Here is an 18,441-nt window from a genome sequence, read left to right as displayed (position 1 = left end):
GATAATAGTAGGCATGGTGATTTTTCTTGTTGTATTTTCTCCCTCCTTTGCAATCATTTCTTTTGTCCTTAAGATTTGATGCAGTTTGATGATAAAGGAAACAAGACCAACGTTCCAGATAAGGAGCGGCAGATTGAGGCTCTCCAGTTGCTCTTCCTCATTCTCCCTCCACCCAATCGTAACTTGCTGAAGTTATTGCTTGATCTCCTGTACCAGACAGCAAAGAAACAAGACAAGAATAAGATGTCTGCCTATAACCTTGCCCTTATGTTTGCACCCCATGTCCTGTGGCCGAAAAATGTGAGTGTTGAGGGGAAGAGCAAAGACTGCTTGGTTTTCTTGGGCTGGGCCTCATCCTCTGGCTGTACCTTGGTGAGGTTATCAAGGGTCCAAGGTCTACTCTTCAACTTTACAAGGTTAGGAACATACTTTATTAGTTCATTAGGGAGTCATCAAACCTGAAGGGGCCAGTTCTTGTAACCTCATGTATAAATCAATCCCTGATAAACCTGAAAGACAATTTATTAATGGAAGCTCTTAGTGGAAAATTACAGCTACTACCTAAACTATTGCCTGGTCACTGTATATTCCTTCTTAACAGGAAAACCTTTTGAGAAATCAGATTGATTTCTGAAGATTGTGTGGTATAAATTTAGACTAGACCCATACAATTTTACAGGATAATGTCACTAAGCTTTTAGGTAAGATGATACAGAACAATCCTGCCTTATCCTGACTTTTTTATTTCCTGTAGATAAGCTCTCAATGGAAAAAGCTGAATGTGTTTTTTATTACTGAAATCATGGCTTTTTTTTTTTTTTTAAGATTTTATTTATTTATTTGACAGAGAGAGAGTTAGCGAGAGCAGGAACACAAGCAGAGGGAGTGGGAGAGGGAGAAGCAGGCTTCCCGCCGAGCAGGGAGCCGGATGCGGGGCTCGATCCCAGGACCCTGGAATCATGACCTGAGCCGAAGGCAGACGCTTAACGGCTGAGCCACCCAGGTGCCCCATGAAATCATGGCTTTCTCAGTGACTTACATGAGAAATAAATTATCAAAAGTCTTTTGAACTCATTTTTGACCTGGAGGCACATAGCTTTATGTTCCTGCCCATTCATATATATATATATTTTAAAGATTTTATTTATTTATTTGCGAGAGAGATGGGGGCGGGGAGAGAGCACGAGCAGGGTGAGGGGCAGAGGGACAAGCAGACTTCCAGCTGAGGAGGGAGCCTAATGCGGGGCTTGATCCTGAGACTCCGGGATCATGACCTGAGCCGAAGGCAGACGCCTGATTGACTGAGCCACCCAGGTGCCCCTGTTCCTGCCCATTCATAATATAGGTTTTATTGTATGATGGAATTGGGAGCCAGAATATTTGGGTTGGAAGCTGCAAACCAGCTATGTTATCTGTGTCCTTTGCCCTTTTTATGCTTAGGCTCTTCCTCTGTAGACTGGGCATAAATTAGTTCTTTATCACTTATCTCATAAGGTTGTTAGAATAGAAACAGATAGAATATGATGACTTATAAAAGATTTTCCAGCTTATAAGAAATGAGAAAAGGAAGATTAAGGAGAGCAGTTGTGGAATGCGTGGCTGGCTCAGTCAGTAGAGCTTGCGACTCTTGATCTTGGGGTTGTGAGTTCCAACCTCACATTGGGCTCATGGAGCTTACTTTATCCAAAAAAAAAAAAAAAAAGAAAGCTGTTATGTAGAACATTTTACATAACAAGGGACTAGTGAAAAAAATGTGATGTTCTGGGCCAGGAAGAACCTCTGCCCAGACAAAGGTTGGGGGTGGGGGCGGGCTCTAAGAAGAAAAGGATACAACAACATTTGTCCATATTAAGGAGATCAAGCCTCCTAAAGAAAGAATTTCCCAGAACCAGCCAACTGAAATTATGAAAAGAGTGAGTAATCTGTGCCTATAAAAAGAAATATTAAGGGGCGCCTGGGTGGCTCAGTCATTGGGGGTCTTCCTTCGGCTCAGGTCATGGTCCCAGGGTCCTGGGGTCGAGCCCCGCGTTGGGCTCCCTGCTCCGCGGGAAGCCTGCTTCTCCCTCTCCCACTCCCCCTGCTTGTGTTCCCTCTCTCATTGTCTCTCTCTCTGTCAAATAAATAAAATCTTAAAAAAATATATTAAGAGATCTTGGTAAAAGCAAACAGATTAAGTAACAGAGATGAAGGCTTTGGGATAGTCTAGTGCTCAAGTACTTAAAAAAGAGGCAGGAGAAACAAGAAAATCAATTACCATTTGTGTTTTTAAGACATAGATGTCACCTTTGGTATCAGTTAGTAGTGACAGTTCTCTCGCCTTTGGAGAAACTCCAGTTTCTCTGAAGAGGCAGTGTCCTTGGTGTTTGGTATAGATTCTGTTCTTCCTGCCTAGATTTTTTGAATCCCAGAATAGATTTTCTTTAGCAACTCTGCTTACATGTGTAATTCTCAAGCAGAATTTGGAAACAAAGATTGGTTTGCAAGGATTTCTTGGTGACTTCAGGGACACGTGGTTTCTTCTAGGTTATGTCATATTCATTAGAAGCCTGCTAACCAAAAAGACTTTCCAGAATTAAACATTATATTAGAGGCACCTTTGTTAGGGAAGGAAGCCACTATACCTTTGAAGGAATAAGCTTATTGGTAAGTAAATGGAGTATCTCTTCTACTTCCCAGCCCTTAATCCCCCTCTTTTGATTTCTTTTCCTCTGAATAGGTCACTGCAAATGACCTTCAAGAGAATATCACAAAGTTAAACAATGGGATGGCTTTTATGATTAAACACTCCCAGAAACTTTTTAAGGTAGGTAACGGATGGGATTTGGGTGGTAATAGGACAAGGAGGTTGAAGCATGGTGGGATCCTCAGCAGGGCTATAAGGATGACTAATAAAAAAGGCCCTGACTGGGACTTGAAACCAGATTGGACAGTGGCAAAACCCGGAGATATCGACCAAGGTGGGGAGGAATAGGAAGATACCGGGAGGCTGAGTAGGATAATTGGCTCCACGCTGGGTCGTCTTTCCTTTTTCATGAAGGGCAGTGTGTATTGGCATTTGAGTGAGTTTATCCTGCCTGCTTCCTGCCAGTAGAGTTTTGAGGGTCTGACAGTCTCTTTTCATTTTGTACTTTGTCCCTTTTAGTCCAAACTATCAATATTTCTGCCCACATAATTTTCTCAAGTTCGTGGTTCTGTGGATTTTGGAGGGATTCACTCTGTTAGACAAAAGCCACATATACAGATCTTTTGAAGACAAACCCTTCTCTACCATGGTCTCCTGCTGAGAAGACTGAGAGACTTTCACCTTCCTAGAGGCCCTCTGGTTTGATTGAGAGGATCTCTTTATTCTCTTGAAAGGGCCCTTTGTGTGACTGAAAATTTTGACCTTTTGATGTTTCTAAGATTCAAACAAAAAGTTGTACAGTCGTATCCTTGGTCTTTTCTTTAGCGCACACGTTCCTGATAGTGAATTTCTCAATTTTAGTGTCTTGCCATCTAGAAAGGCTGAGAATTGAGAGAGAAGTTCTCTATATAAATGGAATCATGCTTTTTGTGATTAGCTTATTTCACTTAGCATGTTTTCAAGGTTCGTCCATGTTGTAGCATTTGTCAGAATATCCTTCTTTTTTTAAGGATCAGTAATATCCCTTTCATTGTATATACCACATTTGCTTATCATTTATCTGTTGTGGACACTTGGGTTGCTCCTAGTTTTAGCTCTTGTGGATAATGCTGCTATGAACGTGGGTGTACAAATATCTTTTTTGAGACACTGCTTTTAATTCTTTTGGGTATGTGTCTAGAAGTGGAATTACTGGATTACATGGTAATTCTAACAGAACTGCCATACTGTTTTCTGTAGCTGCTGTATCATTTTACATTCCCACCAGTGATGTACAAGGTTTCCCATTTTTTCACATCCTCACCAACACTTATTTTGTTATTTTGGTTTTTTTGGTAATAGTTATGAGGTGGTATCTCATTGTAGTTTTGATTTGCATTTCCTTAATGATTAGTGAGTTGTTGAGCATCTTTTCATGTGCTTATTGCCTATTTTCATGTCTTCTTTGGAGAAATGTCTGTTCAAGGCCTTTGCCTGTTTTTAAATTGGGTTGTTCTTTTATTGTTGAGTTGTAGGAGTTCTTTATGTATATCCGGATAGATATATGATGTGCAAATATTTCCTCCCATTCTGTGGGTTGCCTTTTTACTCAGTTAGTAGAGTCTTGCTACACAAAATTGAAAATTTTTTGTGAAGTTTCCCATTTGTTTATATTTTTCCTTTTGTTTCCTGTGCCTTTGGTGTCATATGCAAGAAATCTTTGCCAAATCCAGTGCTGCGAAGCCTTTGTCCTGTGGTTTTAAAAAAGAATTTTATAGTTTTAGGTCTTATATTTAGGTTATGAATCTATTTTGAGTTAATTTTTCTATATGGTATTAGGTAAGTGTCCAGCCTTATTCTTCTGCTATGGATATCTAGTTTTCCCAGCATCATTTGTTGAAAACCTGTCCTTTTTCCATTGAATAGTCTTGACATGCTTATCGAAAATCATTTGACCATATATGTGAGGGTTTATTTCTGGACTCTCTGTTCTATTCAGTTAGTCTATATGTTTGTCTTTATACCAGTACCACACTATTGTGATGACTACAGCTTTGTAGTAAATGTAGGGTGTGAACATAGAGGCCACCCTAGGATTTATCGACTATAGGATGGTGAATGATCCAGAGTCCAGAGTTTAGAAATGAAAGATCAGAATCTTAGTAGGCTGGTAGACAAAGGGTCAGGGCTGTATCAAGGGCTTGGGTGCTCAGGTCAAAGGTTATCATCAGTTAGAGGTCAAGATCTAGATAAGTGGATTAGAACAGTAGACAAAGGACAATAGGACAAAGAATGTTTTTTTGTTTTTTGTTTTTAGAGAGCGAGCCAAGTGCATTATCAGGGAGGGGCAGAGGGAGAGGGAGAGAGAGAATCCCAAGCATGCTGTGCGCTGGCTGTGGAGCCTGATGCAGGGCTTGATCTCACGACCTTGAGATCATGACCTGAGCCGAAATCAAGAGTTGGATGTTCGGGTGCCTGGGTGGCTCAGTTGGTTAAGCGACTGCCTTCGGCTCAGGTCATGATCCTGGAGTCCCTGGATTGAGTCCTGCATCGGGCTCCCTGCTTGGCAGGGAGTCTGCTTCTCCCTCTGACCCTCCCCCCTCTCATGTGCTTGCTCTCTCTCATTCTCTCTCTCTCAAATAAATAAATAAAATCTTAAAAAAAAAAAAAAAAAAAAGAGTTGGATGTTCAACTGACTGAGCCACCCAGGCGCCCCGAATGAATGGTTTTTAATGATGAACAAAGATCTTTCAAACTTGTTCTTTACATACTTCCTATTGAGGGGAACAACTAGTTCCAAAACACGTGATGATGGAGAGTAAGGTAGTTCCCTGACAGTAGTTGTGAATCAAAATGAGATAATTTCTAATGAGGTAGTTCCTAATAGAACTCTCCTTCGTTGAATTCTCTTGTTACCATCGCTAAATTAAAAATAAAATTGCTATAGGGTTAACTTTTCATAGTCTACTACTCACAAATTAAAAGATCTCAGAGCTTTCTCCACACCCCACAGTTTCTAACCTTCCACCTTCTGATCTCTTTTCCTGTGCAGTCCTTTCTCCCTTGTCCATTGTCCAGTGTACATAATTCAAGTGTACAATGAAGTTGTACCTAACTGAAGGATTTTAAGTGACTTAGCGCAAATCTGTTATCTTACAGTTCTGTAGGTCATACGTCTACATGAGTCTCACTGGTCTAAAATTAAGGTTGGTAGGGCTGCATTCATTTTTGGATGTTCTAGGAGAGAATTTCTAGAGGTTGCACACATTCCTTGGCTCATGGTCCCCTTCCTCTATCTTCAAGGCTAGCAATGTTATATCTCTCTATTATTTCTAACTACAGCTGGGAATGTTTCTCTGCTTTTAAGGACCCATCTGGATAACCTAGGTAATCTCCCCATTGCAAGGTTCTTAACTTAATCACACCAATACTTCTCTTTTACCATGTAAGATAACATATCACTGTGAAGGATTTTGAGAATAGAAATCATACAAATCTTAAGAGATAAAACAAGAGTATGGTCTCCCAGATGTAATTCAGCTTGGTACAGTTCTAATTGTTAGACCCTTTCAAACATTCTGTTTTTTACTCTTCTTTTTCCTTTTATAGATCCCTATTTCAGCTCCTCCTCTTTAGGGCTTTGATTCTTGTTTGCTACTTTACCTTTGTTTCCAGCCTAGTGTGAGCCCTCTATGAGCCTCTGTTGATTTCTGAAGGAGAGAAAGAACATTTCTTTTGAGATGTATTTTGGTCTTAGGTCTCTCCTTTTTGATATTCCCATCAGAACTGTTGTCCTTACGGGCCCCTGCTTCACCACTTTGACTGGGTTCTTCCCTGACCTTTTCCTTTGGGTGGAAAACGGTTGATTGTTCTGTGTGCTCTATCCCTATTCTGAGGTCCTGTTTTACCCCAGACTTCTTGTTCTTGTACTTTGTTGTGTCTTCTTGTTCTCAGGCTTCTTTGGGTGGACTTTTAACCTAATCCACAGAACTCATTCTGTGTTCTTTGGGTTTTTTTTTTTTCCCTTAAATTCCTCCTATTGGGCGCCTGGGTGGCTCAGTTGGTTAAGTGACTGCCTTCGGCTCAGGTCATGATCCTGGAGTCCCGGGATTGAGTCCCGCATCGGGCTCCCTGCTTAGCAAGGAGTCTGCTTCTCTTTCTGACCCTCACCCCTCTCATTCTCTCTCTTTCTGTCATTCTCTCTCTCTCAAAAATAAATAAAATTAAAAAAAAATTCCTCCTATTTATAGTTCTAACCTCTGCTATTATCAGTCCCTCTGACCTAGTCTGTTTCTCTTTTTTAAGATTTATTTATTTGAGAGAGAGAGAGAGTGCCGCTCCTCACCCCCCCAAACTCCCCTCCCCCCCAGTTTGGAGAGGGGCAGAGGGAGAGAGACTCAAGCAGACTCCCCACTGAGTGCAGAACTGGACATGGTGCCTGACTTGGGGCTTGATCCCACGATCCATGAGATCATGACTTGAGCTGAAACCAAGAGTCAGAGGCCCAACTGACTGAGCCACCCAGATGTCTTTGACCCAGTCTGGTTTTATCTCCCCAACATGGGTCACAACATCTTTTCTTAGGGACTTATAACCATCTACAATTAAGGCCAATTCCCATTTTATGTGGAAAGGCCTTTTGTTGATTCCCTCTGAACTGTAAAATACTTAACACCTCCAGATTTTCATTTAAACCCATCCGCTTCTGGCTCCCTTTCTGGGTATCTCTTAAGCTCATAGTGTCTTTTGGGGGCAGAGGTGTTTTTGTTTTTCCTTTTTTTAAATTTAATTTTTTAAAAAGTAATCTCTACACCCAATGTGGGGCCTGAACTCACAACCCCAAGATCAAAAGTCGCATGTTCCACTGACTGAGCCACCAGATGCCTGTTTTGTTTTTGTTGTTGTTGTTGTTGTTTTTTTTAAAGATTTTATTTATTTATTTGAGAGAGAGAATGAGAGACAGCACAAGAGGGAAGAGGGTCAGAGGGAGAAGCAGGCCCCCCGCCGAGCAGGGAGCCCGATGCGGGACTCGATCCCGGGACTCCAGGATCATGACCTGAGCCGAAGGCAGTCGCTTAACCAACTGAGCCACCCAGGCGCCCAAATATCTTTTTTTTTTTTTTTTTAAAGATTTTATTTGACAGAGAGATAGAGAGAGCAGAAACACATGCAGGGGGAGTGGGAGAGGGAGAAGCAGGCTTCCCGCCGAGCAGGGAGCTGGATGCGGGGCTCGATCCCAGGACCCTGAGATCATGACCTGAGCCGAAGGCAGATGCTTAACGACTGAGCCACCCAGGCACCCCTTTTTATGAACATCTTTATGGACAAAGGTTTATAGTTATTCAAAGTATTAGTCAATTTCAGTTGTTAGTTTTAATTTTCAAATTGTCTCAAATTTGGCCAGTGAGAGCCCTTGCAAGCTTTCCCTGCTGTGTCTTTTTTTGACAGGACTCCATTAGTCTGAGTGTTTTCTTCCTGGCATAAAATGTCCCCAGCTCACTTTGCATTTGCTCTGCCCTGGGCCTGGAGTCAATTATTTTCTTCAAGGAGCCCTGGTTTCTTTGAGTGACACTAGTTGTACTCATTGTTTCTGGGGTATCATTGCTTTTAGGCTCTTTGAGGGCAAGAAGTTTAGATTAAAATTCTTTTTAAAAAGAAATCATTGGTTCATATTAATATTTCCAATTCAGATTTAACATTCCAGAGCTTTTTCTTGACTTCTTTTATTTTATATTTGTATCTGTTTTGCACATTGCAAATTCCAGATTTTAATAGCACTTACATGTTATTTGCTTTATCCTTCAATATATAAAATATCAGTATATAAAAAATTAGTTTTAGGGCTAATAGTTAGGTGGGTCAGTCAGTTAAGCGTCTGCCTTTGGCTCAGGTCATGATCTTGGGGTCCTGGGGTGGAGCCCTGTGTTGGACTCCCCACTCAGTGGGAGTCTGCTTCTCCCTCTCCCTCTGCCCCCCTACCCCCCCCGACTTGTGCACGCTTTCTCTCAAATAAATAATAAAATAAATCTTTAAAAAAATTAGTTTAAAAAATAAGCCTATGTAAACCTGCTAATGGAAGTTTAAGATTTAAGATTTCCTTACAGTTCCTTTTCCCTTGAATATATCTCACTAAGGATGTATAGTCAGGATACAGTTTTCAGAAGTTAGGTAGAATAATTCTTTTTCTGTGTTTATGTTATCAATCATATACACAGATATACTCATTTTTTTTTTTCCTGTTTGTGTTCAGTTTTAGGGTTTGCCTTTTTTTCCTTTTGGATTTAATCGTATTTTTTGAATCTGTAGAATATTTACGTGGTTCGAAAGTCAAAACTACACAAAAAGGTATACTTAGATAAATCTCAGTTTGTTTTGTGAGTAAAGCGATAGACATTTATTAAGTGAAGATACAGAAAAAGCTCTTGGGGCGCCTGGGTGGCTCAGTCGTTAAGCATCTGCCTTCGGCTCAGGTCATGGTCCCAGGGTCCTGGGGTCAAGCCCCGCATCGGGCTCCCTGCTCCGCGGGAAGCCTGCTTCTCCCTGTCCCTCTCCCCCTGCTTGTGTTCCCTCTCTCGCTGTGTCTCTCTCTTGTCAAATAAATAAATAAAATCTTAAAAAAGAAAAAAAAAGAAAGAGAAAGCTCTCAAGAGTGAGAGAGGCCCCAACAGGTTGCCCTCTTCTTTCATTTTTAATGATAGATAGTCCTGTGTTGTATGGATGTGTAAAAATTCATTCAACCAGTCTTCTATTAATAGACGTTTAGGTTGTGTTTAATCTTTTGATTAATCTCATCCAAGTATGTTTTTGATTTCTGGAGTTGTTATCATCAGGATAGTTTTCCCAAAGTGAGATTTCTGGGTTAAAGGGTAAATGAAAATGTAATTTTCTTAGATGTTGCCGAATTCTCTCCTGTAGCGGTTGTATTATTTGATGCTACTGCTAGTATTGTATCAGGGTATGTGTCATAGAATTCTGGGCAGTACATCAATGAGCTAAATTCTTTCTTGTCTCTTGTTACCCCATAGTAATTCTAAATGGTATTTTCTTTTTTTTTTTTTTAAAGATTTTATTTATTTATTCGAGAGAGAATGAGATAGAGAGCATGAGAGGGGGGAGGGTCAGAGGGAGAAGCAGACTCCCCGCCGAGCAGGGAGCCCGATGCGGGACTCAATCCAGGGACTCCAGGACCATGACCTGAGCCGAAGGCAGTCGCTTAACCGACTGAGCCACCCAGGCGCCCCTCTAAATGGTATTTTCTGTACAGTGATTTTAAAATGTGACTTAGGGACCACTTGTAATTTGTAAGGTTTTTTTTTTTTTTTTTTAAGATATATTTATTTGAGGGACAGTATTGTCTTTTCAAAAACAGTTTTCCTGTCAGATTTGTTGAGATATCATTTTGGTGGCAAGAGATAGGAAGCTATGGAATAGGGCATTTTAAGGATCTTTTGATTTTCTGAAATAATCTGCCAGTCATATTATTTCGAGAATCACTATTCTTGTGGTCTGAAAGAATTTTAGATACTGCTAACTACTTGTTCTTGGTTTTCTTTTTATATCCTGCCCAGGCTCCTATTTATATTCGGGAATGTGCCAGATTGCACTATTTGGGCTCCAGAACTCAAGCATCAAAGGTAAGAATAGGAAACTGCTCTTAGCCCAAACAAGGAGACAGTTAATTAAGATTAGTGGAGTTTTAAAACAAAGTGTGAAATCAGAGTAAAGCCATGGAAAATAAAATGTTGCTGCTGTTATAGTTCAAAGTTATCTAGTCACTTTGAGATAAGGAAAAAGACTGAGAGGAAAGTTATATGTTGAAATAAAAGTGCCCCCACATAGAATCTTCTTGTTTCCTTTCAGAGGTGTTACACTGGTGGATGGTATCCCCTACATATGAGTGATGGCATAGACTGCATGTTTAAAGGTTTTCATAAAGCCCCTGTGCATTCTTATAGCATATGATATAAACAGGCTGTAAATAGCAAATGTATTAAATATTTTACAGCAATAAATCATGGTTTTCGATAATACATTCTTATTTCAGGTTCAGTGGTAACACTCTGTCAAACGTCTCAAAGACTTGAGACCACATGAGCTTAGAAAGCAAATGTGTGATGCTTATTAATAAGATTATGTATAATTATTAAGCTTTAAAACTGAGAAGTTTAAAAAAACTCCACAAGTACTTTTTTTTTTTTTTTAAAGATTTTATTTATTTATTTGACAGAGAGAGATCTAGCGAGAGCAGGAACACAAGCAGGGGGAGTGGGAGAGGGAGAAGCAGGCTTCCAGTGGAGCAGGGAGCCTGATGCGGGGCTCGATCCCAGAACCCTGGGATCAGGGCCTGAGCCGAAGGCAGACGCTTAACAACTGAGCCACCCAGGCGCCCCTACACAAGTACTTTTTGATGATCTCTATTTAGTCTGTCTTGGTTAGGAACTTATGCTGTCATCTTATGCTGTTGTTTCTGCTTCTCTTTGTTTCTACCTCTCATTCAGTAAATATTTGGTGTGACCAGGAAAACAGTATTTGATTTCAACTAGTTTAACTGGAGTGTAGCTTTTCTTTTCCTTTTTTTTTTTTTTAAAGATTTTTTTTAAATTTATTTATTTGAGAGAGAGAGAATGAGAGAGGGCAAGCACATGAGAGGGGGGAGGGTCAGAGGGAGAAGCAGACTCCCCGCCGAGCAGGGAGCCCGATGCGGGACTCGATCCAGGGACTCCAGGATCATGACCTGAGCCGAAGGCAGTCGCTTAACCAACTGAGCCACCCAGGCGCCCTGGAGTGTAGCTTTTCTTAGAGAGGTGTTTCTGTTCCTCAACCACTGCTGTGTAGTTGTCCCATCATATTGTTGTGTGTAGCAAAGAGCACCAACCAAGAGCCTGTGCACTTGGTCTCCAGGATGGGTCTGTCACTTTAGTATCTAAATGACTTTAAACTTAGAGCTTAACTTTAATTTTTTCTTCTATCAAATGGGAATGATGATACTTTCCCTGCTTACCTTGTAGGAAAGCAGTGAGAGTTATGTGCAATTAAAAGGCTTTGAAAATTGAACTCATATAAATATAATTTTTGGTAGCAATATTCTAAATGAATTTAGGTTCTCTAGGGAGGTCTTGGGAGTGGGCTATTAATATAGTCTATAATTACAGGTTTCTCTTCATGTGATAATTATATTTAGATTTTTCTTATTCCTAAGTATAAGAGTATACCACGCTCCCCACTTCTTCCTCCTTTTTTGTTTCAGGGGTTGTGGGAACCTGAAAACAAAGCTGGCAGGATATATTAATTCGCGTTTCTTTAAAATTTTCTCTAGGATGATCTTGATCTGATAGCTTCATGTCCTACTAAGTCCTTCCAACGGGCAAAATCTCAGAAACGGAACTGGGTAGATTCCTGCTCTCACCAGGAGGAGACCCAGCAGCGTACAGAAGAGGCACTGAGAGAGTTGTTCCAACATGTTCACAATATGCCAGAGTCAGCGAAGAAGAAACAACTTATTAGACAGGTACCTGAAGGCACAGAAACAGTGATGGGGCTTTAGGACTGTGATCAAGGTTGTGGAATCACTAGGGAATATTGCTAAGAATCTCATATAATTTTTGGCTCTTATTGGCCCAAGCTTGGCTTGGCTTAGGAAAGCAGACTTGTCAGTGGAACCTCAACGTCAGTCTCTGTACTACTGCCCCATTACAGAAAAGGGTGGAGGCTCTTCTATTTCTAGAGTTAAACAGAAGGATCCAAGTATGGTTAGAGTTTCTCTAATTTTGGTCATGTACCAGGCATGCTGAGAAGAGAACCAGCAGTTGCAATATATTGCTCCAAAGTTTAAATCCTTCACATTTTCTTGGCAAATAATTTAATCTTTCTGAATTTCAATTTCCTTGTTTTTTATTTATTTTTTATTTTTTTTAAGGTTTTATTTATTTGACAGAGAGAAAGACAGCCAGAGAGGGAACACAAGCAGGGAGGGTGGGAGAGGGAGAAGCAGGCTTCCCACAGAGCGGGGAGCCTGATGCGGGGCTCGATCCCAGGACCCTGGGATCATGACCTGAGCCGAAGGCAGACACTTAACGACTGAGCCACCCAGGTGCCCTGCAATTTCCTTATTTTTTAAATGGTAGTTGAAATGTCCATGTTTCATGACTATATAAAGATTAGAAAGAATCTATGTAAAGTGGCTGGCATAGCAGAGCAAAAGTGGTAGCTCTTACTAATGAGTTGTTTACAGTTAGAAAACACTGTGAATTCAGGGACCTAGTTTGATATTAGAAAGTAGGAATTCTGGTAGCTAAGTTTGTTTATTTTGGAGTTAACGGGAGCAAAATTAGGTCTCTCATTTGCCATTTTGAGACTCAAAATGTAGTTTGAGTAAATCCCAATGATTTCGTTAGTTTCTTTCTTGGGAAATTTATTTTGTCTCTATCCCTCTTGAATTTTAGCTGAACAGGCAAAGTCAGCTTCTTGACTTCTTACTCAACTGGGACCTTCATGAGGGAAGTTTGTGTTTTTATTTATTTTTTATGCCTAATCTGAAGCATAGGGCCAGACATAACCATGTGCTCAGAAAATGTTGAACTGAGCTGTTCTTAACAATTGATAGAGTCCTTCAAGAGAAGTTTTCTGTTACACTCTTTGAAGTTACTTTGATATCTAGCAAATTGTGTTATGACTGGAATTTTCAAGGGTGTTGGCTGAGTATTATCACAGATTCAAAGCGATGTAGTGATTTATTCTCGATGGAAACTAAGACAGCAGTTCAGGGGGGCAAAGTGTCATGAATTCTGTCATCAAGAAAGCAGAAGCTTGGGGCGCCTGGGTGGCTCAGTCGTTAAGCGTCTGCCTTTGGCTCAGGTCATGATCCCAGGGTCCTGGATTGTGCCCCACATCGGGCTTGCTGCTCAGCGGGAAGCCTGCTTCTCCCTCTCCCACTCCCCCTGCTTGTGTTCCCTCTCTCGCTGTCTCTCTCTGTCAAATAAATAAATAAAATCTTTAGAAAAAAAAAGAAAAAAGAAAGCAGAAGCTTAAAGATAATACAAAGGAAAAACTGACATCATTTTTGCTCTTTCTAGAAAAATAGGAACTCATAGAGCAGGTTAAGAAGAAAACAAATCATTCATCCCACCAGGGTTAACATTTTGGATCTTTCTTTCAATCTTTTTCCTATTGATAAATTTCTACATAGTTTGGATCATACCACATACTTTCTTTGATCTCTCTCTTTTCTTTTTTTTTTTTTTTATAGATTTTTATTTATTTATTTGACAGAGAGATAGAGAGAGAGCACAAGTAGGCAGAGCGGCAGGCAGAGGGAGAGGGAGAAGCAGGCTCCCCACTGAGCAGGGAGCCGGACGTGGGGCTCGATCCCAGGACCCCAGGATCATGACCCGAGCCGAAGGCAGCCGCTTAACCGACTGAGCCACCCAGGCGCCCCAGTCTCTCTCTTTTCATTAAACATTACAGCATAAGCATTTTCTTGTGCATGCTTGTGAACTCCTTGCCTACATTTAAAATATTGCCACTTTGGGGACGCCTGGGTGGCTCAGTCGGTTAAGCAGCTGCCTTCGGCCTGGGTCATGATCCCAGGGTCCTGGGATCGAGTCCCACATCGGGCTCCTTGCTCAGCAGGGAGCCTGCCTCTCCCTCTCTCTCCCTCTGCTTGTGCTCTCTCTGTCAAATAAATAAAATCTTAAAAAAAAAATAAAAATAAAAAAAATAAAATATTGCCACTTTGTTTTGACGAAACTATAATTTTACTAGTTCCTGATTTTCCTCTGTTATTATAAAAATAGTAAATATTCACTGTAGAAGCAGTGCAACCTGCAGAAGAGTGTAAAGAAGAAAATCACCTGTAATCATCCTGAGATAACCACTGATAAAAGTTTTGGAGTATTTTCTTCTATGATTATTTTCTTTCCATGAACATGTATTTGACTTTTTTTTCCTTTTGTTTGAGATCATAATATATATTCAGTTTTTAAAATTCCTATCCTTGTCATTTAACATTATATCATGATCATTTTCCATGTTGTTAAAAGGCTGTGAACATTTTACAGCTGCATAATATTTCATTACATATAACTTAATGTATATACAGTTTGTCCACTATTGGACACATTTGGGAATTAGATTATTTTTTAGCTTATAAATTTTTGTTCATAGGTATTTTCATTGCAGAGTTTTCCCTAGAAGTGGCATGACCAAAGGGTATGCATTTTTTTTTCTGGTAATAGCTGTTGGGTCCCTTTTAATATATAGGTCTCCCTTTCTCTCCTCTCTTCTTGTTTTCCCCCTAAAAAATTGCCAAAGTTTGTTTGAATAAACTTAAATTTGACATAATTTAGATTTAGAGAAAAATTGCAAAGATAGTACAGAGAGTTCTCACGTACCCTCCACTAAGGTACTCTACCTAACGTTAACATTGTTAAAACTAAGAAATTAACATTGGTGTATTACTATTAACATGAGAGATTTTATTCAGATTTTAGCAGTTTTTTTGCTAATACCCTTTTTCTGTGCCAGAACCTAATCCAGGTTACTACACTGCATTTAGACCCACACATACACACATTCTCTTTCCCTCTCTCTCTCTGCCCTTTGTTTGTGAAAGAAACCATATAGTTTGTTTTCCACAGTCTAGATTTTGCTGGTTGCACCCTTGTGGTGTTACTGAACATGTTCCTCAATCCTCTATATTTATGATAAATTTGTAGTTAGATCTAATTCTAGAAGCTTGATCTGAATACCAATTAGTTTTATTTATTTAGTTTTTGGGTAAGAACTTCATAGGTAGTGTGTATTTTTTAATACAGTAGTTCCTGCCCCTTAGCTATGGGGGATGCATTCCAAGACCCCCCAGTGGATGCCTGCAAACCACAGATAGTACTGAACCATGTATATACTGTGGGTTTTTTAAAATACACATATACTTACAATAAAGTTTAATTTATAAATTGGGCACAGTGAGAGATTAACAATAATAACTAATAAATAGAACAAGTATAGCAGTATACTATAATAAAAGTTATGTGAATGTGTTGTCTTTCAAAATCCTTACTACACTATACTCATCCTTCCTGTGATGATGTGAGATGGTAAAATACTTATGTGATTAGCTGAAGTGAGCTGAATGACGTAGGCATTGTGACGCAGCATTAGGCTACTACTGACCTTCTGACAATACATCAGAAGGAGGATCATCTGCTTCTGGACTGCAGTTGATTATGGGTAACACCTTGGAAAACAAAACTACGAATAAAGGGGGACTACTGAATGCGTTTTGAAAAGATTCTGGACACACATTGCTAAATAGCTTCCCAGAAAATTATTAATGCTCCCACTAGCTGGATACAAGAGAGCCCCCCCTTCTTGCACCTGCCAACATTATCAGAAATGATGGTTTGTCACTTGTTCCAATATATCCAGGAGGGATGCTTGCTTTCTGAGCTCTTTAGAAGTGACTAAATTTTCTGATAATTAACTTTGGGAGCTTTTTGGTACCTGTATAATATGTATGAAAAGTGTCATTTTTTTTAAACCTCCAGAACTGAACCTGAACTGATAAAAATTTGCAAAATTACAATTCACATATTTAAAAACTATAGTTAGAAAAGGCAGACAAGTAGAAGAATTAAGTACTATATCATTATTTTTTAACTGGGGAGATGAATGGCTAATCAAAGCATTAAATAAGACGATACAGTGTTTTATGTCTTCCATTTCTCCATGTTAGATACCATCAAACAGAGCTGATATTGATAAAATTGACCACTTTTTATTTTGATGTATTTCCTCTGATAATAATGCTGGCAAGCAGTCATGATAGGTGTCCATTTAAAGAGCTTTAGTAACTTCTTTATTCTGTATGCAATTTATGTTAAATTAAGGACTGTTTTAGGTTGTGCTAGTCACTCTCTATGTCCAAGATACTTTCTGCAAAAAAAACTGGATTACCAGCTGGAGATGTTGGGCAAATTACATAATTCTCTGGGTCTCAGTTTCCTTATCTGTAAAATAGGGGTAATACTTCCAACCTTATAGTACATAAGAAAAAGGAAAATGAAGTGCAGTCTCCTTAGAGTAATTTAATAAATTTTGACTTTTTTTTGGCAACATCATTTCTGCCTTTGAGATTTGCTTGCCAACCTACTAAGCCATATGTGTACAGACTCACTTATTCTTTGGACTTTTCTGGATATTTACATTAGCTTTTGATTGTCATAGAATCCTATCTCTTGATGGGGGAAATAATAGTAAAATGTTTATGTTTTCTCTTAGTTTAATAAGCAATCTGTGACCCAAACGCCAGGGCGAGAATCTTCTCCTCGGGTACAGAAAAGAGCCCGTTCACGTTCCTTCAGTGGCCTTATTAAGGTAGGTATGCTGTGCTGTCGTTTTCAGCATTGACTTAGAGAAAGCTTAACAGTCTGACTTTTCTTATGCGTAAACAGTTTTCTTCTATTCTTTGGGATCCTGTAAAGGGTTCATTTGTAAGAGGATAAGGATAGAATTCGGAAAAACTTTTAGTTTTTACAGCATTTTGCTGTGTTTCGATTTGGAGAAGGGGCTGTACGATTAGAGAGTAAAAGAAAGGTCCTTCCTTCTCTTTGGGACTGAGGACGGAGTCCCCATTCCTGAGCAGTGAGGAGAGTTTGCTTTGTGCTACAAGGTTCACTGCACAGTTTGCAAAAGCTATGGAGAATTGAGGGAGTTGACAGACTCCCAGAAATGGTTAGGAATGGATTTTCTGGTAGGCTAGCGAGTTGACTCAAATTTCTGTAAGCTTAATATTTTAATCAGTTGTATATTCTCTTCCTTTGTATCAAATTACTTAAAAATCTTGTTTTTAAAACAAGTACAGTATCTACTTCTGTGCTGTTGCTGCCATCACCATGCTTGCGGGTTCAGGTACACGTCCTCATGGACGATCTGAACTTGTAGTTAAGGCATATTGCCATCAGGTGGCAGTAGATAATGTGATAACGGGGTTCAAATTTTCAGGCATAAACTAAGGTAAGGTTCTGGTTAACTTGGAGAGAGATTAAGCACAGTTCTGTGTTCTGCTGGTTTTCTTTTTAAAATTGTTTTAACATTATTAAAATCTATAAATCCAGCAAGAGTAATGAGCTCTGATTAAAATGAAAAATAAAAATAAATACCTTGTAATATATATTTTTTTCTTTAAGCTGAATTATTAGTCATTGCTACATCATCTAAGCCTCATTTTGGTCTTAGCTATTATCATTAATAGAAGTTTAGAATTCACTCTCAATCCTGATCTTTGGGGGGCAGTAGCCTCTGAGACATTAGTCTTGCTTACCCTCAAAATTTCCTTTGTGATCAACAGAATGAAAAGGCAACTCACAGAATGGAACAAAATATTTGTAAAACATATGTCTGAGAGGGAGTTAATGTCCAGAATATATAATGAACTCTTACAAAAACAGGAAAAAAAAATTAAAAAATGGGCAAAGGACTTAGACATTTCTCCAAAGAAGATATACAAATGAAAAGATGCTCAATATCACTTATCTGTAGGAAAATGCAAATCAAAACTGCAGTGAGATAGCAAGGCACAGTAGGATGACTATTATTAAAAAAGCCAGAAAATAACAAGTGTTGGTGGGGATGTGGAGACTCTGAAACCCTCGTGCACTGTTGGTGGGAATGTAAAATGGTGCACCTGTCATGGATAATAGGATGGCAGTTCCTCAAAAAATTAAATATTCAGCAATTCCACTTCTGGGTATGTACCCAAAAGAATTGAAAGCAAGGACGTGAATAGATAGTTGCACACCCATGTTTGTAGCAGCATTATTCACAGTAACCAAAAGGTGGAA

General features: G+C 39.5%; 1 protein-coding gene across 3 annotated transcripts in view; it reads left to right on the top strand.

Annotated features, from left to right (window-relative positions):
• The window catches only part of ARHGAP19 (Rho GTPase activating protein 19), a 59,511-nt gene that overhangs the window by 28,983 nt on the left and 12,087 nt on the right, over window positions 1–18,441 (top strand). For all 3 annotated transcript variants that reach the window (XM_035026263.1, XM_035026245.1, XM_035026254.1), the window contains 5 exons: window positions 74–300; window positions 2,717–2,803; window positions 10,171–10,236; window positions 11,919–12,110; window positions 16,880–16,975. In XM_035026263.1, the coding sequence (XP_034882154.1) occupies window positions 74–300; window positions 2,717–2,803; window positions 10,171–10,236; window positions 11,919–12,110; window positions 16,880–16,975 (668 nt within the window). The remainder of the gene's footprint in view (window positions 1–73; window positions 301–2,716; window positions 2,804–10,170; window positions 10,237–11,918; window positions 12,111–16,879; window positions 16,976–18,441) is intronic.

This window comes from Mirounga leonina, unplaced genomic scaffold, assembly GCF_011800145.1.
Source record: "Mirounga leonina isolate KUSES-001 unplaced genomic scaffold, KU_Mleo_1.0 Mir_114, whole genome shotgun sequence".
Taxonomy (NCBI): domain Eukaryota; kingdom Metazoa; phylum Chordata; class Mammalia; order Carnivora; family Phocidae; genus Mirounga; species Mirounga leonina.
Note: the sequence above shows the minus strand (reverse complement) of the source record. Positions and strands in the feature narration are given on the sequence as shown.